Genomic DNA, 25,513 nt, shown 5'->3' with positions numbered 1-25,513 from the left:
GGGCGAGGTTTGTGAAGACGTTTGCCAACATCAGCTGTCGGCTTCCTCGGTGGCCACTGGTTAGGTTTGGCCCGCCGCCCTGGCGGTGGTGTCCGGGCACCCCCGCGCGTGCACCGGAGCTGGAGCCCGGGTCGCAGTCGGTCCGGCCGGCGCTGACCGGGGCCGGCACCGGTGTCAGGCTGACGCCGGTGCCCGCAGCCTGGCCCACCGGTGTCAGGTTGTGGCTGGGGTCGGACGGGCGGCCTACTGACGTGGCCCGCATGCTGGGCCGGGCCGGATCGAGCGCGGTCTCCGTGCGGTCGCCGCGGTCTCGGCGGTGACGGTCTGCGGTCAGCCACCGGCCGTCCCCGCCGACACCGACGCATGTGCGCCCTGGTCACGCTAGTGCTTACGAGCAGAGAGGAGGAGAGAAGGAGGCGAGGTCGCCACTGCATGTGTGCGCTGTCGCTGCTAGAGCTCGTGAGCAGAGAGGGACGGCAACACGCCAGCGCGCACGCGCGGTCGCCGCCGCACGCGCGCTGTGGCGCTGCTCACGCCCCCCGGGATGGACGATGCGGCCGGCTCGGGTGTGGTGCGCGGATACGCCCCCATCACCCGACCCCGCCGCAGCGCGCGGAGCCGCTTCCCAGCCGCGTTATCGCCGCCCCACCGATGCCAGCGACGGGTGAGGTCAGCGCGCCGCCGGCTCCTCGGCGCGCTTCCGCTCCGCCGGGGCTTATCTCGGCGCCGGCGCCGGTGCGACCCGCAGCCGTGACCCGCGGCGCGCGGCGGCCGCCGGCAGCCCGACCTCCTTAGCCGGTCTGACCCGGCCGACCCTGGACGTCCGGTGGCGCGCCGGCGGGTCGGCCGGGGCAGCCCGGCGGGCGGAGCTATCCGGCGTCCGGGCGGCGCCGCCCCGCCCGCTCGCCGCGAGGTGAGCGATGTGGCAGCGCAGGCCGCGCCATCTGGCGCGTGAGACGCCGGTGATGGCCCGGCTAGGTGGGCGGTCAAGGCCGCGGCGTCGCTGCAGCGGGAGCCGAGATCGCGCCGAACGGGGCTGGCTATTGTGGCCGCGGCGCCGGCGGCGGCGCGGAGGGAGCTGGCCGGGAGCGGGCGTGCGGGGTCGGCGTCGGCGGCGTGTGGTGGTCGCCGACCGGCCGCTTCGGGTGTGATGGATGAGCATAGCTCGGCCGTGAAGCGAGATTGGCGCCGGTTGATCGCGACGTCTGTCTCGCTCGTGGCAGTGACGCCCGGCCTCCGGACGCGGTACATCCATCAGCCGGATCGGACCGTGATGGAACGCGGCCAGTCGAGATTCACACTCGGGGACGATCACCGCTCGGGGAGCTCGCCGGGTTGCCCCCCCCCCCCCCCCCACGCTGTTCTATGACCTGGCGCCCAGCCGTTCTCTCGCGACGCCCGCGGCCGAGGGGTGGCGGCGCTCAGCGGCCAGCTCGTCCATGCTGCTCCAGCACGGTCGCAGGTGGGACGGAAATGAACTTTTCCTTGCTTTTGGCTGACGCCTGGTCTGGCTTCCCTCGAATGTCCAGAAGTAATTGACGAGGGCTGGCAGGCGTCCGCGGCCGCCGCCGCCACCATCACCAGCATCCGTGTTTTGTGGTGAGAAGGCGGCGGCGGCGGCCTGGCCTCGGCCTCGGCAACGATCGTGCGTGGTGTGAGCGAGGCAGCGCGCGGCCTCGCCGCCTGCGGTGGACTGCCGCCCGGCAGCCGGCTCTGGGCAGACAGCTCACCAGCAGGACACACACACGGGACACCTGACCAGCCGGCTCTGGGCAGACAGCTCACCAGCAGGACACACACACAGGACAACTGACCAGCTGGCTCTGGGCAGACAGCTCACCAGCAGGACACACACACGGGACACCTGACCAGCTGGCTCTGGGCAGACAGCTCACCAGCAGGACACACACACGGGACACCTGACCAGCCGGCTCTGGGCAGACAGCTCACCAGCAGGACACACACACGGGACACCTGACCAGCCGGCTCTGGCAGACAGCTCACCAGCAGGACACACACGGGACACCTGACCAGCCGGCTTGGGCAGACAGCTCACCAGCAGGACACACACGGACACCTGACCAGCCGGCTTTGGGCAGACAGCTCACCAGCAGGACACACACAGGACACCTGACCAGCCGGCTCTGGGCAGACAGCTCACCAGCAGGGCACACACACAGGACACCTGACCAGCCGGCTCTGGGCAGACAGCTCACCAGCAGGACACACACACAGGACAACCTGACCAGCCGCTCTGGGCAGACAGCTCACCAGCAGGACACACACACAGGACACCTGACCAGCCGGCTCTGGGCAGATAGCCACCAGCAGGACACACACAGGGACACCTGACCAGCCGGCTCTGGGCAGACAGCTCACCAGCAGGACACCACACCCGGGACACCTGACCAGCCGGCTCCGGGCAGACAGCTCACCAGCAGGACACACACACAGGACACCTGACCAGCGGCTCTGGGCAGACAGCTCACAGCAGGACACACACACGGGACACCTGACCAGCCGGCTCTGGCAGACAGCAGTCACCAGCAGGGCACACACACAGGACACCTGACCAGCCGGCTCTGGGCAGACAGCTCACCAGCAGGACACACACACAGGACACCTGACCAGCCGACTCTGGGCAGACAGTCACCAGCAGGACACACACACAGGACACCTGACCAGCGGTCGGCCGGTCAGCCCTCTCCCGCCGCCCGCTCTGTGCCGCCGCACAACTATCACCGTTGCCGTCGGATTCAGGAGCACCTGTCACGCCCGCTCTGTGCCGCCGCACAACTGCCGTCGGCTTCAGGAGCACCTGCCACGTCCGCTCTGTGTACCCTTGTCTGTCACTGTTCGAGCGATCCGCTTGCAAATCACAGGTGGCTTTGATAAGCTTTCATCGTGTAACTGACTGACACTGATAGGCCGCTGCACTACTACTGACACCGCTAGGCCGCTGCACCACTACTGACACCGCTAGGCCGCTGCACCACTAGTCTGTTTAGGAATTAGCAGGAGCTGACATGTCAACGAACAAATCCGGCTGACGCGTCGCCGAGCGCCGGCGCTCTCAGCGGCCTGCCGGACGGTCGAACCCGACTCTGTGACCCGTCTGACCCCCCCCCCCCCCCCCCCCCACCATCACCAGCCGACCAGACGGTCTCGGTGTCGACAGACAGCAGTATTGTCCAGGACCAGATAGCACGCGCGCCAGCATTGTTGTAGAACTCATCAGATGACCACGCGGCATTGTTTTGTTCACCGGTCGACAGTGCATCTGCCCGGGACAGGTTGGTCGTTGAATTGCTCTACCTCTGTTGCTCAATGTGCAATGCGTCACGTGATGTGCTGATTGTGATTTGCGTTGGTCATTCGCGTACATTCGTGTTATTTGCGTATTGCCTGAGTTCATATTCTCGCAACGTGTTCTCGCTAACACTTGCCACGTTTATCGTATGGTACCACGCGTGCCAACAGTCCGCCATTTTGGTAATCCGTTTGTTTCCGTGGCATTAAATCGCTTTGTAGACATCGATGATCCGTATTATGAGCTGAAATCGTTCATGCCTACTTCCATGCCCGCTGTTGCCTTGAGATTTACCGAATTCACGATCGAAGTCTAAAACCCGATCCAGCTTCTACATTGGGTGAACGGAATTTTCCTGAATACCTGTCCGATAGGCGCGATCGCCGTAACTGGCAAGCATTATATGAATTCATCGGTGCATTCATCATAAGCCAGTTACGTTGTGATGAGAATAGATCGTGGTGGTTGAGATCGCTGGGAGCATTGACTGAGCGGGCTCTTCATCACCGTCGCATGGCTCAGTGCGCGGAGCGCGGTTTTGCCCGGGCGCGCCCGTGGAAGAAGGATGTCTTCTTTTTGTGAGGAGGAGGATCCCAGCCATCAGTGCAGCCTGTTATGTGGTCTAGCCGGGCCCACTGCCAGGACGACTGGCTTGGGCTCGGCCCTGAGCTGCCGAAGCTCGCGGTCCCTGGCCTGTGGGCCGGACTCAGCGCGGCCGGTCCAGACACGCTCTCGTGCGTCCCGTCCTCGGCGGCCAGCGCGGCGCACTTATGGCCAGCGGCCACCGGCGGCGCCGGTGACGTCAGCCCTGTCAGGCCCGGCCCGCCTGTTGACGCTGTCCCAACAGACGGCCGTGCCTGGCTTGGCGACGGCCCGAGCTTTTGTTAGGCGGTCCCGTCAGTCAGGTGCGGCCCTCCTGCCCGTCCTCAGACGGACTCCGGCTCACGGTCACCACAGGACCTGACCGGCCGCCGCCCGCTGTCTCGGCTGGCCGGCAGGTGTGGCTGTACACTCAGACGCAGAGCCTGGCGGCGTGTGCTCCCGGGTTGGGCCGCTCCCGGCCGCGCCTCTCGCCCGTCTGCGCGGTGAGCCCGGCCGGGCGGTGCGCGGCGCGGCGTTGCCGGCGGCCCGGCACAGCGCCGCGCCTCGCCACGCCACAGCAGCGCGGACGTGCCGGGCGGCCGGCGCGCGTCACACCGGCTGCGTCGGCGGTATGCCGACAGTCGGCCCGCGCACGAAACCCGCCGCGGTCGGCCGGTACGGCCTGATTCGATTGTCCAAATTGCCGGCGAGGCCGCTCGACTGGGTCAATATTGGCGCCGCGGGGAGCACCGGGGCGTAACAGCGTCGGCATGCGGAGCCGGCGCACCTGGGGGCGGTCGGCCCGGCTCGGCGCGAGCCTGTGCCGTGCGGACGCCGCCGCGGGCGCGTTCGGCGGCGCCCGCGGTGCACCTGTGCGCGGTCGGCGTCAGTGCTATTGACCCGACCGCGGACACCGTCGCTGCACACCGATGCCAACGAGTCGACCCAAATCGGCGGAGGGCAGGGCCGAGAGTGGCGGCAGCGGCTGCGCTGCGGCCGGCGGCTCCACGTCCTCCCGATCCGTGAAGGGAATCCCGGCTCCTGCCAGCTCGGCGCGGACGGCCCGCGGCAGGCTCCCGCTCGCTGCGGTCCTCGGTAACGGCGCGCGACGGCGTGAGAGCGCAAGTTTTGCGAAACGGACGCCGGCCGGCTGTTTAGGATGCCCGCCAGCTGCGTGATGCGCCTATAAATTCGCCGCTTGCCTCACCGGGCGGGGTTATTCTGCCGGCGGGCCGTTGGCTCCCTTGGCAAATGAGCTTTATTACATTCCGGACCGGGAAGGTAATCCGGCAGTCAGCTTCAAAGCTGATGCGCTGTATGGATCGGATTTTGGCGCGGCCGGGGCCGCTTCAGATCGCTGGCATCTCCGCGGGCTGCCAGGCCGCGTCCGAGCTCTGTCGGGCAGCTGCCGGTGGGAGACGCACTCGCCGCGCAGAAAAACAACTTTCTCCGCACGCCGGCGGGGGATGGCGACGGTGCGGAGTGCGTAACGCACCGGCGCTGGCGGCCGGACGACGCCTGCGCCGCGCCGCCGACCGATCAGATGCGAGGGACCGGCGGTGGGACGGGGCCCGGCGCCCACGGCTCGACCGCGGCCGGAACGCGACGGCTTCGGAGAGCCTCGTCGTGCCGAGCCGGCGTGGATGAGCTCCGCCGCCGGAGGACACGGCCGTCTGTTTACGACGCTTTGACGTCTTCAATTGGTGCGGTCGGAATTCGCGCGCCCGAAACCTGCCTAGTTGGCCGCATTGTTCCTGCGCATTTGCGCGCTGCGGATGGTCCATTCGTAGGTCACGTTCCTGTGGCCTGAGGAGCGCGACCGATTATGGCGCGGGCTGCTGGGTGTTGGGTTTCCTGTTCAGGTGCTGCTGGCGCCCTCTGGTCGCGCTGCACTGTGCGCGCCGTGAAGTCTCTGTGGAGCTGATGGGGTTTTCGCTGACAGAAGTGACGCAGGGGCGGAGGCCCTGGTTAGATTGATCGCCCACGTGGCTCGTTCGGACAATGGTCCGCACAATTCGCCGATGTGTAAATGGCGTTGTGTCGAGGTGAGGGATTATGTGCTGCGGCCTAATGTTTCATCCAGCCGGCTATTAGCCGAGTTGTGGCGGATCTAAGCCGGTCATGCGTCTTGCCTGTGAAGAGGGGGGGGGGGGGAATCGGTAAGGAATGGCGAGAATGAGAGCGCGCAGTGAGAACGCTAATGGGCTTTGGCTGGGCTCTGTGATCCGTGTACGGCTTCCCAGGGCCGGTCGACAGGTTGCCTTCCGCGGCGGAATGCCTTAATCTGAAGCCCTGCGTGTAAACGTCGCTCCTGCCGAGTTACCCGTCCGGCGCCGGCGGCTCAACGCGACACCCAGGGATCCGCGCGATCGTAATCACTTCAGGTGGCTTGCAACAGTTGGCGGCACCGAAGGACTGCCCGGGCACCATCGGTGCGAGCCGTGTAGCCGCGGCGGCACGTGGCTACCGAGCCGGCCGCCACGTTCGCCTGAGACCACCCTCCCTGCTCCGGCGGTCCTCCGCCATGGCGCCAGCCAGTCAGTCACCCTCTGTGACTGTCTCGCCACGGGCCACGTCTGGGGGAATGCCTGACAGCTGGGTCGCCGTCCGCCCTGGCCGGTGGCGCCACGGCTTCCGCCCGGTCCATCGGCAGCCGTGTGTCCCGGTCTGCCGGCCGACACGTGCCGCGGCAGTCAGCTGCCCCGTCACCCGGTCGTCACCCGATCAGTCAGCTGGCCTGTCACCCGGTCAGTCAGCTAGCCTGTCACCCCGATCAGTCAGCTGGTCTGTCACCCGGTCAGTCAGCTGGCCTGTCACCCGGTCATCACCCGGTCAGTCAGCTGGCCTGTCACCCGGGCGGTCAGCTGGCCTGTCATCCGGCCAGTCAGCTGGCCTGTCACCCGGTCATCACCCGGTCAGTCAGCTGGCCTGTCACCCGGTCAGTCAGCTGGCCTGTCACCCGGACGGTCAGTTACCCTGTCACCCGATCAGTCAGCTAGCGTGTCATCCAGTCAGTCAGCTGGCCTGTCACCCGGTCATCACCCGGTCAGTCAGCTGGCCTGTCACCCGGTCATCATCCGGTCAGTCAGCTGGCCTGTCACCCGGTCATCACCCGGTCAGTCAGCTGTCCCGTCACCCGGCCATCACCCGGTCATCACCCGGCCAGTCAGCTGGCCTGTCACCTGGTCGGCCAGTCAGCTGGCCAGCTGACCTGGTCCCTGGTCCGTCCTGCCTGACTGGGCCGTCCGCAGTCCTGTACTCGAGTGAGGACACCTCCTGCCTGGTGATGCATCATCCGGAACCGGACATGCGGCGTCGAATGCTGCCATCCGTCAGCGTCTCCTTCCTGCATCAGCCAGGACGCCTGTGGCCGCGGAGAGAGGCTGGGGCTCCCAGCCGGCGATGTGGCGGCGAGTGGACAGAGGGGAGGCCGGGGTCCCTAGCCGGCGGTGTGGCGGCGAGTGGACAGAGGGATGAGGCTGGGTCCCCAGCCGGCGGTGCGGCGATGAGTGGAGGCGTGTCCGGCGGCGCCCCCGTCATAAAGCCGTCAGTCTGTGGTGCGGCAGCCGACGCGCCGGCAGCTGCCGCCGCCCCGCAGGCGTCTCCGGTGGCAGATAATGACGGCGCGGGCAGCCGATAAGGCGCGCGCGGCGCACTCAGTATCGGCCGCCGGCGCCGCCGCGGGCGTGGGAACAATTTCACGCCGGCGGCCGCGCCGACCGGGAAGCGGCCGCCGAATAGCTGGCGGTCAGCGAAACTGTGTCACGACTGGCGGCGGGGAGCGGCGCGACACGCGTTCGCTGGTCGGGCGGTGGGGACCAACGAAACGCGGCCCGCTCCGAATCGATGGGCGCCGCTGTCGATGGTGGCGTGCGTTGTCGGCAGCAGAGCGGAGTCGACAACACGCACCGAAAGTCGGCTTCGCGCGCCGCCTTTTGCTTCGGAGCAGCTCGCGAGAACTAACGGGAGGGTGGGAACGGGGAGCTCGAGGGAGCAGCTGGTTGGCGGAGGAATGCGCGCGGGCCGGGTTTAGGGAAGGGAAGGGGACGCATTGCTGCGAGATCGCGTCCCCTCCCGGCCTGTCTCGTATTTCATCCACTGCGCGGCGCCCGCTTGCACAGGGGCGGAGCGAGCGCCGACCGGAAGCGGGGCAAAAAGGATGGGAACGCCGCAGATAGATCAGCGACGCCGCTGCTTTCACACGCGGCGCACGGACGTCGCGGAGGGCGCGCATCTGCCGTCCGTCTGTTTTTGCCGCCCCGCCACCGAGCGTTTGGAGGGTATAGCCATTAGCCGTGCGCACCGTCATCCATCACCGCCTGTTTATTTGGCCGCTGCTGCGTGTTTGCAAGCGGAATTCGCCGCGAGCTGTGCGCGGCGAGTGGAGACCCGCTGGGTGGGCGAGATGAGGCCGTCACGCCGGCACGGCTCTCGGGTGTCCCGCCGGGCGCGGTGCCGGCTCCCGTCCGCGGGCACGGGCGCGGCCGGTTTCACCGGCCTGTCGTCGGTGGAAGGTCCCGCTGCCCTCTCTGCTTCGCAGCACTGCGCAGAAAGTGAAAACTGCGCGCGTTCCCACGCCCTGACCCGGGGCCGCCAGCTCGGTTTCACCCGCCGGTCAACGGGTCACGGACGCGCGCCTCCGATGCGTGCGCTGCGGCGGCTCGGCCGACCATTGCGGCTCGCCGGCCGCCACCGCGCCACAAGGCCTCACGCCGCCGGCTGTCGCCTTGCTACAGGGCCTCACGCTGCCGGCTGTCGCCGCGTTACGAGGCCTCACGCCGCAGGCCGTCACCGCGTCACGGGGCCTCACGCCGCCGGCTGTCGCCTTGCTACAGGGCCTCACGCCGCCGGCTGTCACCGCGTTACGAGGCCTCACGCCGCAGGCCGTCACCGCGTCACGGGGCCTCACGCTGCCGGCCTACACAAAGCGTGACGCTTGCTCATCTTTCGCTCATCGGTTGGATGCGTCACCTAAGCCTGAGTTTTGTCCAGAGCTGCCCGGCTGGTCGGTAGTGGCGGCGTTCACCGTCGTGTCCCTGACGCCGGGAATGTGACGAGCAGCCCACGTAAGCGATGCCAACGGTGCATCTGCGACAGCGGTCTCCACCTGGGAGCCGGTGTGCGTGTCTCCATCAGTGAGACCGTCAATGTGTCATTATGTCGTTGATCGTTCACGCACGGGCTGGCTGCGCCACTCCCATGGATAAGTGCCGTGGATGCGGCTGACGTGGCGCACGGTCGCCACACGCACTGGCGGTCTGCAGTCGTACGCCGGGGCCCAGCTCGCAAGCTGATGTATGGCCTTTGAATGGCACCGATGGATCCAGCGGAGGACGGACTGATATAAATTGATGACGGCGATACAAAGATGTTTTAAAAGACCGTCACTGAATCAAACGGCGCAAAGTGGAATCGTTGCGATTGTGAAGGCGTGGTTGGTGTTACGACCGGCCCTGCTGCTGCACCCCTGGCGGCGTACCACGGCCGCCTACAGACTTCCCCGCACTACTCCGGGCATGATCAACGGGATGAACGGCGACCGACTCCCCCCCCCCCCCCCCCCCGCCGGCGTAGACCTGCGCCGCTGCCGCTGGAGACGGGCCAGCAGGATCGGGGTCGGTCGGTTGGGCCAGCCGCTCGCCTCGGTGACACGAGGACGTCTTCGTGGCGTGCGGACGGCGCCTCTGTTGTTGTGGCACTAACTCCGCTGATGAGGTAATTGGCGGTGATGGCCGGCTGGCAGCGCTGCTCGGCGCCGGAGGACGAGGCTGACGTCAGCTCGGGATGCACTCAGCTGCGAATTAACGCGTCCGAATTCCTGCCCACGCACTGCGGCAGGACCGATGGGAATTCTGCACTCGTTCTCGGTCCAAGCCTGTGCCATTTCTGATCACGCCCGTCGACATTCGTGTGAGGACTTCGTTCCGATCGCCTGAACCATTGTTAAGTTCATGGCACAGGTGCTGCGCGAACTGCACTGCGACAGTTTATGTGAACAATCAGCTAAGCGCTCGCGGTTACTATACGTCTGCTAGCCAAGCCGGTGCCATGCCCCATCACACCACGCGAGCGCTGCGGAATTCCTGGAGCTTTCCCCCCCCCCCCCCTCCCCCTCCGCCTGGCCTTCGCAATGTCCCGTCTGCACCTCGTCTTACAACGCACACAAGCCCTCGTAAAACATCAGGTCACAGGTGGAGGGCGAGCACACTGCATAGCGCGTCTCGCAAATGGCGTCGCACGCGATCCGGGAATTCTCTCTGTGCCGAGCCGGCTCTGCGTCTCCTCGCCTCGCCGCGCCCGGCGCTGCGCTTGTTTACGATTGGCTCAGACGGCAGGCAGATCGGAATCCGCCATCAATGGAACTGTGATCGACGCTCGCCCGCCCGCGCGTCATATGCGCGCATCGAGCCGGCAGCGGCCGTCGGGCGCGGGCTCGGGCGCGCGGCCTCTGCTCTCCCGTGCCCGTCTCGGCTGCCCGGCGTCGACTCGCGGCGGGGGCGATTCGCCGCGTGACTTGACGATGAGCTCGCAGCTTTTCCGCGGCCGAAATCACGGACGGTTTCACCGGAGCGCGCCGCTTTCCGGAGCGGCGCCCTGCACCCGGCGGTGACTCGGGGTCGTGAGTCACCGAGTCGCCGCGAGTCCGCGCGCGGCGTGAGTCAGCGCCGGCCTGACCCGTCGCGCCCTGTTCCAGGAGCCTGGGCCTGGACCTGGTGCCGCGCGTGCTCGGCTCCATGCTCGACCCGGACGCCATCTCGGTGGTGACCCTGCACCAGGTGGTGAGTACCGAGCCGGCAGAGGGGCGGCAGCGGCGCCTGGTGTCGCTCTGAGCAGGGATCAGCGCCGCGCGCCCTGCCGATGGTGGCAGCATGCGCTGCGTGGTTTTGATCATCGGACGTAATGAACTCGGATTGTTTTAATACGCATCCGCTGGGTGTCACCGTGCCTAACACGTGCTGTGAAGGCCAACGTACTGGTAACTGTCACTGCGGGGGTGGAAGTGATCGTTGTGGTCTGAGTGGTAGTGATCGCTGTTGTCTGAGTGGTAGTGGACGTTGCTGTCCGAGTGGAAGTGATGCATCATGCTGTGCCGTTCAGCGATTTAGTGCACCCTTGTTCATTGAACAGGTTTGCCCCACATGAATGTGTCACGTGCCAGCAAAGCACAATGTGGCACGTTTGGCCGCGGTGGAAAGCCAGAGGTCTCACTCCTGTGTAACGTCAGGTTCGGCTTTGCCCCGCGCTTGCAGTGCTGCGTTTGTGACGCGTAGTAAATGCACAGCATGCACGCGAGCGCACCGCCCCGTGAACGCGAAATGCTCGTGAATCACAATGAATCACTGGTCACCGGCATGAACCGGTCCCGCTACTGGCTGCGCGACCCATTATGAGCGGCCACTAGTGCGGGGGACCATTGCGTCAAGTCCGGCGGCGGCTCTGTTTTGAATGGCCGGCACGCGTGGGCGCTCAGATCTGTGGGGTGATTCGCGTACCATGCCTGACTGCGCCGACCACCGCCATCACGGCCGTCCTGTTGCGATTACCGCCCGCCTCGTCCGGCTGCCGCGGCTGGACATGTGCAGCGTCGGCTGGCCGGACCGCTCGCAGGTCTGAGTCGGTCGGCGCCGTGCGTCTGCCGTGGACAGACTGTTGATGCTCGGGGTCAGGGGAGGGTGCTGTTGGGGTGTTGAGTCGGTCGGCGCCGTGCGTCTGCCGTGGACAGACTGTGATGCTCGGGGTCTGGGGAGGGTGCTGTGTTGGGGTGTTGATTCGGTCGGGCGCGTGCGTCTGCCGTGGACAGACTGTGATGCTCGGGGTCTGGGAGGGTGCTGTGTTGGGGGTGATGAGTCGTCGGGCCCGTGCGTCTGCCGTGGACAGACTGTGATGCTCGGGGTCTGGGGAGGGTGCTGTGTTGGGTGTGAGTCGGTCGGCGCCGTGCGTCTGCTGTGGACAGACTGTGATGCTCGGGGTCAGGGAGGGTGCTGTTGGGGTGTTGAGTCGGTCGGGCGCCGTGCGTCTGCTGTGGACAGACTTGATGCTCGGGGTCAGGGGAGGGTGCTGTGTTGGGGGTGTTTGAGTCGGTCGGCGCCGTGCGTCTGCCGTGGACAGACTGTGAGCTCGGGGTCAGGGGAGGGTGCGCGTTGGGGGTGTTGAGTCGGTCGGCGCGTGCGTCTGCTGTGGACAGACTGTGATGCTCGGGTCAGGGGAGGGTGCTGTGTTGGGGGATGAGTCGTCGGCGCCGTGCGTCTGCGTGGACAGACAGATGCTCGGGGTCAGGGGTGGAGGGTTGCCGTGTTGGGGGTGATGGCACCCATCGCCGGCACCCGCGACGGTATTTGGACCAGTGTCCGGAAACCGCTGAGAAGTAGTTCAGGCACGCGTGGCAGAAAGGAGACATGGGGGAGCATTGTGCGTGCGCGCGTGGGTATGTAGGCCCTAGGTGTGAACCTTGTACCTTCCCATCGCCCCTCGTTCGCGCCTGATAAATCGTTGGTGCTGTATAGTGTGCCGACTGTTGCGTGCGTGAAGTGTGTTTTCGCTACCGTAATTATGAACTCGTCCCATTTCTTTGTAGGAGGTAGGGGCTACAACCCCAAGTAGTGAGCATACGGTCAAAAGGGACTGCACTGTAGTGGTTTTTGATCAAGAGGGTTATGTTAACGCATCCCCAACCCGTTAAAGAAGCATTTATCGTGCTAGCGTACCGTAAGTACAGATGAGTTAGGTGCTTATGGTTTGCTATCAGATTCATTCGTTGGCTTATCACCTATCAACATCGTTTGTCCATCATCGCCGAAGCCTCAGTGATCGTAATTGGATTTCACAGCCGTCAGTTTGTTACGTGACGTCGCTGTGATCATGTGTGAAAGTGATCGGAAACTTTCTTCAGCGGCACTGTTCTAAAAACGCCACAAGCTGACAGAGCGTGGGTTTTCACCGACATGCTAATGAATAACCTACGGCCAAAATTTCACTTTCAACCTTCGGCGCCTGGCTCTGGCCGTTAAAACATGCGGACGCTCGGCGACCGACAGCATGCTTGCGGACGGCTTTCGATGGCGGGCCGGGCCGGCCGTGACGGCGTGGTCTAATGACGCTTATCGCCGTCTTACTGCCGGTCCGCCCTTTGTCGTCGGCCGCCGCGGATCATTTGTTTTTGCGCCAGCGTGTTTTGCTCCGTCGTTTCAAGGCTGGAGCCGCCTTCCGTCCGCGCCGCAATGGTCGCAACGGCCCGCGGCGCTCTCGTCAACGGGGCAATTACGTCCGCGGCGACCCGGGGCGCCCTGTTGTGACTCAGTGGCTTCCGAGAGGCGCGCGGAGGTCAGGGCGGCTGGGACGATGACCGCAGGCCATGAGGCCGGAACCGGCCCGGCTTTGATGCGGCGCTGACGGCTCGCTCCTTGTTTCAGCACACCCAGAGTCTGGAGACGTCGCAGGGCATGTCGGTGAGTGCGCCGACCAGCTGGCGTCGCTCGAGACGCCGAAGCGCCAGCTCTGGTGTCGCCCGGCTGGCTCGTAGGCGGCCGTGCTCGCCGGGCGGCACCGCTAGTCGTGCCGAGGCATCGGCCGGCTGCCGACCGGCCGTGATTGGGCCGTTTATCTCGGTCGGATCTGACTGAGTCAGTGGGTCGGCCGCGCCACATGACTCACGCGCCGCCACCCTTTCGTCACGCGGCACGTGCCCGGACCGCGGGATGTCGCCCACTCGTGCCGGCGTGTTGCCGACCGGCCGTGTCGCTGATGCCTGTCCGGGGCCGGGGTGGCGTCACGCACAGCCGGCGCTGCGCCACTCGTAAGCCTCGTGACGCCAGGCGGGGACGCGTCACGCTCGTGACGGCCGTGACTGTGCGGCGTCAACGGCCGGCGCCGCCTGACGGACTTCTGCGTTTCAGATACGGGGCACGCTGCGGAAGAAGGAATCCAAACAACCAGCTGCACATAACCTCTACCTGGCGCTCAGAGACTTCGGTTACGTCATAAGCGAAGATGCCGAGCTTTACTTCTCCCTGTACGACGCCAAGAAGGCCAAGTTTGTGAGGTTCGTTCAGCCAGAATGTGGGTTGACTGTAAAGTTCCGGCGGATATGCAAACTGTCTTTTGAGTGAGTCAGTTTCCGACCGCACAACAGTGATAAACTACTGCGTCGAGGATTCACCTAGGTGATACGTCACACGAGTGAACTCTTAAAGTACAAATAATATTAAGACAAGTCGATTACTGTCACGTCACACTCAGTGGGGCGCCCAAACAGCCTAGCATCGTAACCCACCGCTATGGTGAGTGAAACAGGGAGCATTGCTCGTGCGTTGAGGGAGGTGCCCGCACGGACGGTGACCACCTTCCAAGCACCGTTTTTGTCAGCTGGCCCGCGCGTCCACCGCTCCGCTCGGCTGGTTGTGCGCCGGATAGGATAAACGGCTCTGTTTTGGTTTCGAGTATTCCGCTGTTGTGCCAGCGTGGGTTAGTTCCCGTTACTTTTGCGCCTGTTGTGGTGCCCAATGCCCAATTACGGGGCGTTGCGTGGCATGTTTACCGTCGCGTGTGTTTCCGCCGCCTTCCAATTCCGGATTAGCGGCTCGTCAGTAACACTGCCGAGCGCAGTATGCGTGGTGTGCTTTGGCCGTCACTTTGCTTCATGTTTTATGCATGGCTCTGGTATTAATATTTATGCCTCCCCCGTCTTCCAGTGAACGATTTCTAGTCCAAATATCGAGAGACGGCACCTCCAGCTTCTTCAACAAGTCGACCAACAACAGCTCGACGGTGTTCACGGTGAGTTATGTCGTCAGCCGGCGCTCCGGTCCGCCCGTCTCCCGCTGGCCTGGCTGGCCGTGACACAAACACCTCTGTCACGTGACTGCGGCCTGCGCCGACGCACAGGTCACGTAACTCTGAGCGACGCTAGCGCGTGGGTCACGTGATCCGTCACTAGTGACTTTCACGCGACGAGGCAGCTCGGCGGCGCCCGTCGGCCGGCCAGGAGTCGGCGGTGCTTTCGGCGCCTCGGCATTCTGACCTCACAGGCGCCTCTCGTCGGCCGCCGAGCCACGGCAGGGCGCCCTGACCGTCTCACGGTGACAGCCCAGGCTCGGCCACGCTGCCCAGCCGTCACCGGCGCCGGCGCCGGCTGGTATGCCAGGCCCGTGCTGGAAAGCTGACGTGGGCCAGCGCGCCCGTCCGATGCCCCTACTAAGGACCTGTCTTTGACAGAGAGACTGCGGCCGTGAGGTCCTCGGAGCGCGCTCGTCGGCCCACGCCGGACCCGTTTTTTGAAAGCGGAACGAATTTTCCACGGATCCTCGGGTGTACGCCCGATGCTCCAGCCCGGTGCTCACCGTCGAAAACGAGGCAGGGATTCTTTCAGTTCCCGGGACATACACGGGACGGTCTTACCCGGCGCCTGTCCGGGGGACGGGTACGAATGCTCCGTGAGTTCGGGGCGTGTACATGCGCGGCGTTCGGCGCCTGCGCGTGCGCCGTCGGCGGCCGGCCAGAAGCGTAGCCACGCTTTTTTTCTTTTTTTACTTGGCTTTTTTGCGCAGTGATTCGGCCAGTGGAGACGACGCTAACTGCCGCCACCCCGGGCCGTGGGCAGCTAGGCCGCGAACCACCGCGCCGTCTCAGACGGGGGGCAAGCAACAGCGGCCGGAGAAGTGGCCTATCCGCCGCCGTTTGCGCTCGGTGGCAGCGATGCGCTTGATTAGGATGGCCACACTCGCCTTGTCCGGCGCGTCTATGTTTCGTGTTACACAATGACTTGGTCGGCACTAGCATGCAGGAAAGCTGCTTATCTGGACTCAAACAGGACGCGTCTAATGCGCTGCAATGGTTCGGTGAACCGTAAAAGTGCGGTTGGGAAACGAGTTGTTGCTTGATATTTCATCATCTTAAAGATTTATGTGCTTCAATTGAGTGTGCCCGCTTAAATGGTGTCCAGTTCAGTCACAGTTGGGCAATTAAACGCCTTCCGATGGCACAAATGAGACCAGTTGCCTTCACATGGTCCGATCTGTGGCCCAGTGATCTGTGATCTGTGATCTGAGCTCCGTCGATGGCGCCATGGCGCGCCGCGCCGCCGACTTTGATCCGTGTGCCGCGGCAGCCTTCACCACCGCGGTGATGACAACAATCGCTGTTGTGCGCGCTCCAGCTCTCGCCGGCCTGCCATTGACCCGTAGCCGTGCTCACGAACAATGAGCGAAAACTATGCGCGGCGCGTGAGCGGGCGGTCTGTGCTGCCCGGCCTGGGTGGGCGGCACTGAGGAGCGATCCCCGGCGGCGCGTTTGTTGCGGGGGCGCGTGCGCTGGCCGGCGCTGCGCCGCCTCGCCTGTGACCGTCCCGGCTCGCCTGCGACAGGACCTGGGCAACGTGGAGCTGTCGCCGCAGCTGTACCTGGTGCTGCACGTGCTGCGCGTGGGCCGCATGGTGCCGTCCGAGTCGGCCAAGCGGCCGGCCTCGCAGCGCTTCCGCCGGCCGTTCGGCTGCGCCGTGGTCAACGTCAACGACGTGCTGGCCAACCGGCAGCCGGAGGCGGCCGAGCGCGAGCTGACGGTGCGCCTGCAGCAGACGGAGGAGCGCGACTTCTTCCAGCTGCACGAGCTGGTCATCCGACAGGCCAGCAAGTGCAGCGTCATCTCCGGCCAGGGCAACTACGGTGAGAGGCCGGACGGGCGGGCGGCGGATGCGCGTCTGGCGCGTCTGGCGAGGGCAGTGGGAGCGCCCCTGCCGGGCAGAAGCTCGCCGGGTGGTGCACAGCGCAGGGACTGGCCGAGGCGACCCGCGTCACAGCCGGGAGGAGCTGTGCATGGCGGGGCCCACCGTCTGGCAGCGCTCGCCTGGCGGGCGGCGAGGGATGGCCCTATCTTGCCAGCGTCATGCATTATGCACTGCGCGGTTGCGAGGGTGTGTCGCAAACGGCATTGGAGCCGAGCCGCAACACGAACCGGTTTGCGATCATTTTTGCGCGCACGCGCGAGTGGCGCTCGCCTCCACATGTCCCCCGCAGACGCGCTCCCGACAGCCGTGCTGACCTGTTGCGCCCGCGTGCCAGCAGGTGTGCTGCTGTCGCTGCGCCTGCTGCACGGCAGCCTGGCGCAGCTGCGCCGCGACATGCCGCTCCTGCTCAAGCACGCCGTCGTCACGCGCAAGCTCGGCTTCCCTGACGTCATCATGCCGGGCGACGTCAGGTGGGTGGCGTCGCCGCGCGGAGCCGTGGATGGAAGTGCCGTCGGTCCGGGTCAGCCAGGTCTCAGTCAGCTGATGTCCTGCCAGCGGTCTGGTCTACCGCAAGCGTCGGCCTCGGACGCCGCTCGAACAGCATAATGTGCGCGCAGCGAACTTCAGCGTAGGCTAGCCGTCGCTGGTAGCCGGCGTGTGTGTGGCACTCCTTGTACGGAGGCGGAGGCGTGACCGTTAATCGTTCTGTGTTCTGTGTCCGTCGCTGAGGCCGCATGGCTCAGCACCGCGCTGAGCTCCAGGCTGCTGTTTGTGAGGTCTTTAGTGCAGCCGAAGCCGACCCTCCACGCCTCAGCTGTGCGGTCCGGCAGCCGGGCACCGGCGTCGCGCCGTCAGGGTGTCTGACTCCCGGCCGGCACCCAGCTCAGGCTCTCGCCTCTGTGAACCGTACCCTGGCTGTCCGTGCCGCCCGCGCCCGCCGGGAAGCCGTGGTAGTGTGCCCATGGTATGGCCCGGTCGGCGACGGTGGCCACGCGACCGTCGGCGCCCGGCCGGCGCCTTCGCTGACATCGTCGGGGCGCCGCCGCCGCCGCCGCAGGCTCGGGCCGCTGGTGGCGTGTGTACCGCACTGCGCGGCGGCGGACGACAGGGGTGCCAATTCCAGCCGAAACACGCTATCGGCCAGGAATGGGCCGCGCGCGACACGGGGCGCCCCCCCCCCCCCCTCCCTCTGGGCACATCAATGGGACGGCTGCGCACGCGATAGTGTCACTGCGTCGGGCGACCTGGCTGTCATGCGGCGGCTCCCCGACAGCCGGGGAGCGGTGGCGGCCAGCGGCGGGCACCAGGACCCCGCTGGAGGTCAGGTCTGGATCCTAGCACCTCTCCTCACTCAGTCCGTCGTCTCTCGAAGCACGGAGACCGTTTGTATGTCAGGCGTGTTTTGAAAGTCATAACAGAAGCGTGCAATGTGCCACTTGAAGCCAGTCAAACAATTGGATTATGGACTTCTGAGTGGTTGTGACTCATTGTTGCATTCTTGTAATTGGTTATCGACCCACCAGTTAATTGAATTGCAGCCGGCGCTTTCTGGTGAGGATGGAAAAGATTGGCACGTGTCGACAAACATATCCCGTCCGATAAAACCAATACAGAGTAGTGACAAGCCTTCGGCTAATGCCCATCAATGGATTGGTGACTCAGTTGGATGTGGGAAAAGCCGAGGGGTTATCTCTGGGGCTGTTTTCATCGTCCGAGTGTAGCTGCTGACATGCTCTTAATAAGGGGCAACGGGCACACCAGTAATAGTGGACGAACTCAACTCATTCAGATTTCAGGTCTTTGGTTGCTTTGTAACTGAATCGTGTATTGATGTAAAGCGCATTGGATGCTATTTTGTATCTGACCATTGGACTGTCCATGACCCCCTCAGCTTGGAGGGTGCAGCCCGTGCTCCATGTGCCCCCCCCCCCCCTCCCCACACCCCACTCATCCCCTTGCTCCAGGCACCGTACCGCTCGATCCTGTGCTGCGTAAATGCCAACATGGCATGTCTCTGGCTTCTTGGCCTTTCCATCCCCCATTATGCATTTTTTAGGTACATATATAAGACAGTAGAAAAAGGCATATTCCTTGAATAATAACCAGGTGAATGGAGAGATCGATGGATTAATTCATTTTCCAATTCAATCCAATCGATCTATTACTTCGTTATCCTGGCTATTATACTAGGAATAAGGCTATTAGTGCTATTTTATCTGTGTGCATAATATTCCTCGCAAATGTACTTACCAATTTACGTACTTTTCAGGTTCATTATGAGTTTCAGACTGTATGCGCACAATTGCGACTTTGAATGCCTCACCGAAAAAGATATGTGAGACTCAAGTCGGGGAACGCGGGGGTTAGGTGTTAAGCTTCCTCGATGAAATAAGCCTTGGTCCAAACCTTCTCTGAGCCATTATCTTGTCTTTTTCATCGCATGTGCCGCAAACAAAATCTTGCTTAAGTCACCGGCACGAAATGTCTTCACCATAGGCTTTCTTCAAAGCCAGCCAGAGCTTGCAAGGGATCGCCAAGTACCGTTTAGTCATTGCGGCCGCGGTAGCCCCTCGGCTGCCGATGGTGCGCCATTCGGTGCTCTGCTTGCTGTGTGCTGTTGCGGCGCTCTGCTTGCTGTGTGCTGTCGCGCAGGACCCTCGGTAGGCCGAACCCAGTAGTTTTGACTGTGGACTACCATCCAATTGAAGACGCGCATCATCGTCAGATGTGGTTGATTAACGAAAGGTTAGATTTCCACGGTCGAAGGAACGAAGCAGTGTTATACATGCGCTGGCTGTAATCGGTTAGCGAGAGCTTCTGATGTGAGCTTATTTTGTGTGGGACCAGACTGAGCTCTTGTTTTGCCGGCCGCAACATTCCGGTCTCGCCACAGTCTGTTCCTGTCCGTAGCCATGTATGGATTTGTAGGGGCTCCCCAGCAAGACCTTTTTTGCTTCCGAAATCTGGGTCGGGCTTCTTTTGGCTCGCTACCGTTAGCTGACTTACCAGTCTGACGGTCAAGACTGCGCTTAGCAATAAACTTGTGAACATAATGCGAAATCGCGTTCCTTGACAGTGCTTGTGCTTTAAAGCACTGCCAGACTTTGCTTTAAACTGCCGTTCAAACCCCTCAGAATGGCATTTTCCCGACTTTTCCAAGATCCAGGATTTCCGAGATGACTCCTCCAAGCAGCATGTTATTATCTTTACTTCCCCGCCGATTGTGCCCGCTAGCATGGCCTCCCGAGGACGGTGTAAACAGGAAACAACTTAAGACTAAAATAGCTCTCAGGCAAGCCCCGAGGTTTATGTTGTATTCTTTGGTGAGGGTCGCTATGACGGGAGGAAATCTGTCCGGTTTTCTGCGAATTCCGGGTTTGCTATTTTTATCATTGGATTATCCGACATCGCACCCAGAGGCTCTGGAATCTCAAACCCGACACCATTCCTGTTCAAGCTGACGCCGTTGTTGAATCTCATGACAACCACACAAAGACTCCGTGCGCGATGCTTGGAATTCTCCGCCCCGCGTGAGGCAGGTTTCTTATCGCGTACAACTGGTTTCACTCGGTCGAAACTTCGTCCTTGAAGACACGTTTTCCCTGAACTCCTATCGGAGGTCCGGTACAAATAACATGGCTGCCGACGCTACACCACGTCAGTATTCGATAAAGTACGGTGCTGATGTTGTATGGTGCAGGCGCAAAACGCCTCATGAGTGTTCTGCAATTGGCGCTGTTTCGGTGCTGGATGGGGCTGCTCCACGCCGCGGGGACGGCTGACGTGCCCTGAACGCTCTGGTGCGGCGCTGCTTTCAGGAATGACCTCTACCTGACCTTGGAGCGGGGCGAGTTCGAGCGCGGAGGCAAGTCCACTGGCAAAAACATCGAGGTGTGCGTCATGGTGGTGCGGGACGAAGGCCGCGTTCTGGAGGTGAGGTGGCCACACGGGGTCCGTGTCCTGAGGTCTGGACTCACTGCCCGCGGGAGGAAATGTTTGTCGGCCACTGTGCCACCAGTGTTGGCGGCGCTGTGCGAGTTGCGAGAAAGCTTGTGGGCCGATAGTCCAGGAGTCATGCGTTGCGTCTGCTGTATCTGTTTGGTCGTTTTGGCCCAACGTCATGGCAACGAACAGATTTCATAGCTCGTTTGCACGTAAATGCATGCCGGTGAAAGGAAATGAAAGCTACTGGCTAGGATTTTTACTGTGAGGAGCTGCTTGCTATTCTGATGCCTTGCTTTGCGAAACATATCCATTTATATCCACCGTGCTTTCCGCCGATCCTCTTGTGCTGCGCTTGCACAACTAGGTTTTTCTCCGTTGGTTTGCACGTCGCTTTCACCAGATGCCTCGTATGCCTTGTAACGCACCGCAAATATGATAACCGTCCATTGTCAACACTGTGCTGTCGTTCAGCCCGCAACTTCGCCGACGAGCATGACGGAATGTGCCGTCCACCGTCCTGCCGCTATCCGCAGAGAGATCACGAGTGACCTCATCCGCACATGGGATCACTCCGGCGGCATGGGCCGGGCACGCGGTGACACCGGTGGGGAAGTCCCCAAACATCTCCTGCGAGGCGACTGACCTCAGCCGTCCCGGTGGCATTTTGGGTTGACCCCGCGCGCTGGCAGGGCCTTGGCCGTGCGTCGGCGTCTGCGGACGCCGCGCGTGTGACCTGAGGTCGGCGACCGACTGACGGCGCTGCCCGGCCCCGCAGGACTGTATCGTGTCGGCGGGCGGCCAGAGCGGCTGTCGCTACTACAACTCCATCATCTTGTACCACAACAACGCGCCGCGCTGGGGCGACACCATCAAGCTGGCCGTGCCTATCGACTCGTTCAATGGCTCGCACCTGCGTCTGGAGTTCAGCCACTGCTCCAGCAGTGAGTATGGATCGTGCAGCCACTGCTCCGGCAGTGAGGACGGACTGTGCAGCCACTGCTCCTGCAGTGAGTACGGATCGTGCAGTCACTACCAGAGCTGTGGGTTCATGTAGCTCAGTCGCTGCTCCAATAGTGAGTAATCCATCAGCGAGCGAGGTCAGCCATCCTTCAGACAATCCAGCATTCCGTGCTGAATGGATAGCTGCAGGTGTGACATTTCACAAACAGTATAATGTATCTATTCATGCAACGTAACATGTTTTGATTACTTCGTCTTACTAAACGTTTTATACCAACGTCTCCCTGGTTACTCCGCATGGAACCCTTGACGCCTTGAGAACATGTCCAGGTCCTGGGAGCGTAAAACGATTGCGATCGCTCAATGAGATCGGTGCCGTGTTACGTTTACCAAATCACGACCGAAAGATCACATCACCCAGCACATTAGCGCGATGTTACGTAGCGGCCATTGTTACAGGGACATGGTTATAAAGGGACATGAAGTTAGAAGGGCTCTCTCTGTCTGCACCCACCAGGCCCTGACTTCGCGAACGTAAAGAATTCCCTGCTCCACATGACCCCGCGCCACTGATTGTGATGTCTCGCACGGAACGCAGTCGTCGCTCACGTGGCCTGGGAGACATTGCGGTATCGGCCTAATTGACACGGGCGCCGCGCCTCGACCAGCATTAGCGCCGCGTCCCGCCTGACATTGGCCGCGTGTCGTCGGCGCGCGTCCTTCGTGCGCCGGCCGCCGTCCGGCCGGCCGGAGCCTTGGCCGAGATCGGCCGCTGGCGCCGGGCTCGCACCTGGCGGTCAGCTGCCGGACGGCCGCGGGCGGCGGGCGCCGGACGGCCCGGCCGGCTGGCGCGGTTACCACACCCCGGCCTGCCGCTGGAGCCGGCCGCGCGCGCCGTCCGGGAGCGGCCGGCTCCGGCGGCGGCCATCAGCACGCCGTGTGTTACGAGACGGCGGCGGATCGGCAGGATAATCGACGGAAATACCGGTGTGGAAATGGTGATGATGCTCGATTATGGTCACGTGATGCTAAGCGAGGGTCCACTTGCAGCTGGTCTGGAGATGATGAGCCCTTCTCTCTCCCGACGTGTGACAGCTGTGTGCAATGTCAGCCGGTGTTTTGCCGTTTTCATCGACACGGTCGCCGTCTCGCCTGCTCGTTTTTGTCGCGCTGGGATTCGTTAAGCTTGCAGCGAATGTCTCGCTTGGCCGTCGGCGTGACACGATGCTGACGGTGATGATGATGGTGATGATGACGGCGCAGCGCGTGTTTCAGCCAAGGAGCGGGGCGAGAAGAAGATGTTCGGGTTCGCTTTCTCCCGACTGATGGACGAGGAGGGCGCGACCGTGGCCGATGGGTCGCACGAGCTCTGCGTCTACAAATGCGAAGACAGACACAAGCTGCTGGTACGCACGCAATTAGGCTGGATCTGTTGGCGAGAGGAGGAGGGGGGGGGGGGGGACAGGCGTTAAGATGTTCTAGTTTACGGCTGTCTCCGGTGAAAAGACGATCATAAAAAATGATCGATAAATCGCGGATGTCATTAGGGTTGAGTGGAGTATGAAAGCCAGGAGCAATCTTGGACTTTTGTTGCCTTTGTCTTTATAATTGGGTGATAAATTTACGTCAGGGAAATGTCCCACCATGCGCCGGTTTACCAACGCGATGTGCGTGTCGTTTCCTTTCGTTATCATTTTTGTGAGAATAGTTTTTCCTCGGCTGCCTTTTGAATGAAAGTGTTCCGTAAACCTCTTGCGTAATCACTTCTTGCACTGACCCATATTCGAAATCTGCTTCGCTGGTCATTACTGAGCAGTGATTGACGTACCCACCCTGTGCGCACTCATCTGTCGCACGTTTTGCCACCGGCCGGTTCCCTCGGCAGCCCAAGGACGTGGTGTAGTCAGGATCGTCTGCGTGCCGCAGTCGCGTAAACAATCGCCAGCCTTGAGAAGCGTGCCTCACCCGACCCGCCGAGGCTTTGTCCACAACCGAGTGTGTCACATCTGGCCCTCTGTACACATGCACGCGGTGGCGCAGGTGACGCAAGCCCATGGTGTTGGCACGCGCGTGACCCCAACCCGGGGCTGCCGTCGGCGCGGGCGACGCCCCGCCGCCGCCCTGGTTACCCAGACCCGTCGGCCGGCCGTCAGTGGGTTGACGCGTGGAAGGCTCGAAGGTCACCGCCCCGCTGCGGTGCCCGCCTGACGCGCCCCTCCTCCCTCCCCGCGGCGGGCTCCGCTCCCCAGCCAGCGCAGGTCACAGGCGGCGGCCCGCTGATGGGTCAGGTCCGCCGTCCGGGCGGCAGCGGGACGGTGCTGGGGTCGCCCCGGTCCGCCGCGCGCCGCCGGTGCGCTCCGCCGCTGGCGCCGGGCGACGGCCTGCGGCCGCTGGCGCCGGCCGCCCGGCGGCGGTGCGCGCCTGGCGTGGCGGCGGCCGCTGGCGGCGGCCGCTGGCGGCGGTGCGCGCCTGGCGTGTATCGCCATGTGATCTGGAGCCGTACTCTGTTGCGTCAGCGGCCAATTAGAAGATAATGAGCGGTGTGGCGGCGGCACAAACCCCTGTGCCGGTGGCTGGCTCTCTCCTACCCGTTTTGTTTCATGGTGCTTGTCTCGGCCGTTCTGGTCACGCCGGTGCGTTTTTATTCGCGAGGAGTGCTGTGTTGCCTCTGGTCGGTGTCGGCGTGTGTGGTAATGTCGATTTCGCTCCCGCTCCCTCTCCCCTCCGGCCCATCTGCCGTAACGTCCAGCCCCGCCGTGACGTGCGCGTCCCCCCGTGGCGTCCATCCCCGCCGTGACGTCGATCCCCGCCGTGACGTCCATCCCCCCCGTGACGTCCATCCCCGCCGTGACGTCCATCCCCGCCGTGACGTCCATCCCTGCCGTGACGTCCATCCCCGCCGTGACGTCCACCCCCGCCGTGACGTCCACCCCCGCCGTGACGTCCATCCCCGCCGTGACGTCCATCCCTGCCGTGACGTCCATCCCCGCCGTGACGTCCCCACTCTCTGTCTGGCAGAACCCGGCCTCGTACCTCGGCCTGCCCTGGCACTCCGGCATGGTGCAGGGCGCGGTGGGCGGTAACCAGCACTTCGGCCGCACCGGCCGTGAGGCCGTCTGGGTGCACACGCTGCTCTGCTCCACCAAGCTGACGCAGAACAGTGAGTGCGACGGAGCGACGGCAGAGATGGGGTGCGGCCGCACCGGCCGGCCCGTCGGCGGTGCAGGGTGCCCTTTGCCGGAGGTGTGGGCCGTCCGCACAGGCGGCTGGGCTGTGTGTTGTGAGTGGTGCGCGTCGAGAGGCCGAAAGCAAGCCTTCTGTCGTCACACGTGGTCTGTTATCCCGCACATTTGCGCTCACGTTGATCTAGAGCCCCTTTTTCATGCAGGCAATATTGCTAGGCCCCGTTAAAGTGACTTGTGGTTCTGACTTTAACACGCTTGCGCGCTGTCGATTGCTGGGTGATTCAGACTTTTACACGCTTTGCAGTGCTGTCGATTGCTGGCCCAACCGTGCACGAAACGGCTCCTTTCAGTCGGCCTGCTGTCATTACTGAAGTGGAAGCAAAACCCGGATCGCATTGTGGAGACGCTGACGCGCATGATGAAGCGGAGGGAGAAAAGAATCGTGAAGTTTCTGCAGGACGCTGCTGGACGCTCTGTTCCATGTTTTCTACCGAGGACGGGCCAACTTAAACGCAGCAATTCTGTCCTCCGTGTTCCAATTCCTGGTCGACGGCTTAGCTAATCGCTCGACGGAGGGGCCAGCTTATTGCGCTTCACTTCCCCACTACACGTGTCTTAATTACGACGGACTGTCATTTTCGAGTGCGATGGTAGGACATCGCCGGCTGGGGTAGGATGCTGACCAATCAATGGCTTATGAGAAGGCGGCATTACGTGTGGCCATAATTGCAATTCCCAAAGGCCGCAGTCGTCTCTTTTAAAATCGGAATTATCTTCGGACGTATGGCAGAATCCTGTGAAATATCGCTCGTA

The 25,513-nt window shown here is 63.1% G+C and overlaps 1 protein-coding gene across 1 annotated transcript in view; it reads left to right on the top strand.

Moving 5' to 3' along the window:
* The window catches only part of LOC119111664 (dedicator of cytokinesis protein 3), a 72,340-nt gene extending 47,078 nt beyond the window's left edge, over positions 1 to 25,262 (top strand). The window contains exons 5-15 of the mRNA XM_037235473.1: positions 10,587 to 10,671; positions 13,303 to 13,338; positions 13,786 to 13,931; positions 14,581 to 14,665; positions 16,251 to 16,548; positions 16,948 to 17,080; positions 20,429 to 20,543; positions 21,331 to 21,496; positions 22,791 to 22,921; positions 24,534 to 24,675; positions 25,051 to 25,262. Of these exons, the coding sequence (XP_037091368.1) occupies positions 10,587 to 10,671; positions 13,303 to 13,338; positions 13,786 to 13,931; positions 14,581 to 14,665; positions 16,251 to 16,548; positions 16,948 to 17,080; positions 20,429 to 20,543; positions 21,331 to 21,496; positions 22,791 to 22,921; positions 24,534 to 24,675; positions 25,051 to 25,262 (1,549 nt within the window). The remainder of the gene's footprint in view (positions 1 to 10,586; positions 10,672 to 13,302; positions 13,339 to 13,785; positions 13,932 to 14,580; positions 14,666 to 16,250; positions 16,549 to 16,947; positions 17,081 to 20,428; positions 20,544 to 21,330; positions 21,497 to 22,790; positions 22,922 to 24,533; positions 24,676 to 25,050) is intronic.
* The last annotated feature ends 251 nt before the right edge of the window (positions 25,263 to 25,513 follow it).

Source organism: Pollicipes pollicipes, unplaced genomic scaffold (genome assembly GCF_011947565.3).
Source record: "Pollicipes pollicipes isolate AB1234 unplaced genomic scaffold, Ppol_2.1 Scaffold_7261;HRSCAF=8764_pilon_pilon_pilon, whole genome shotgun sequence".
Lineage (NCBI taxonomy): Eukaryota > Metazoa > Arthropoda > Thecostraca > Pollicipedomorpha > Pollicipedidae > Pollicipes > Pollicipes pollicipes.
The sequence above is the reverse complement of the archived record's forward strand: the minus strand, read 5'-3'. Positions and strand labels throughout refer to the sequence as shown.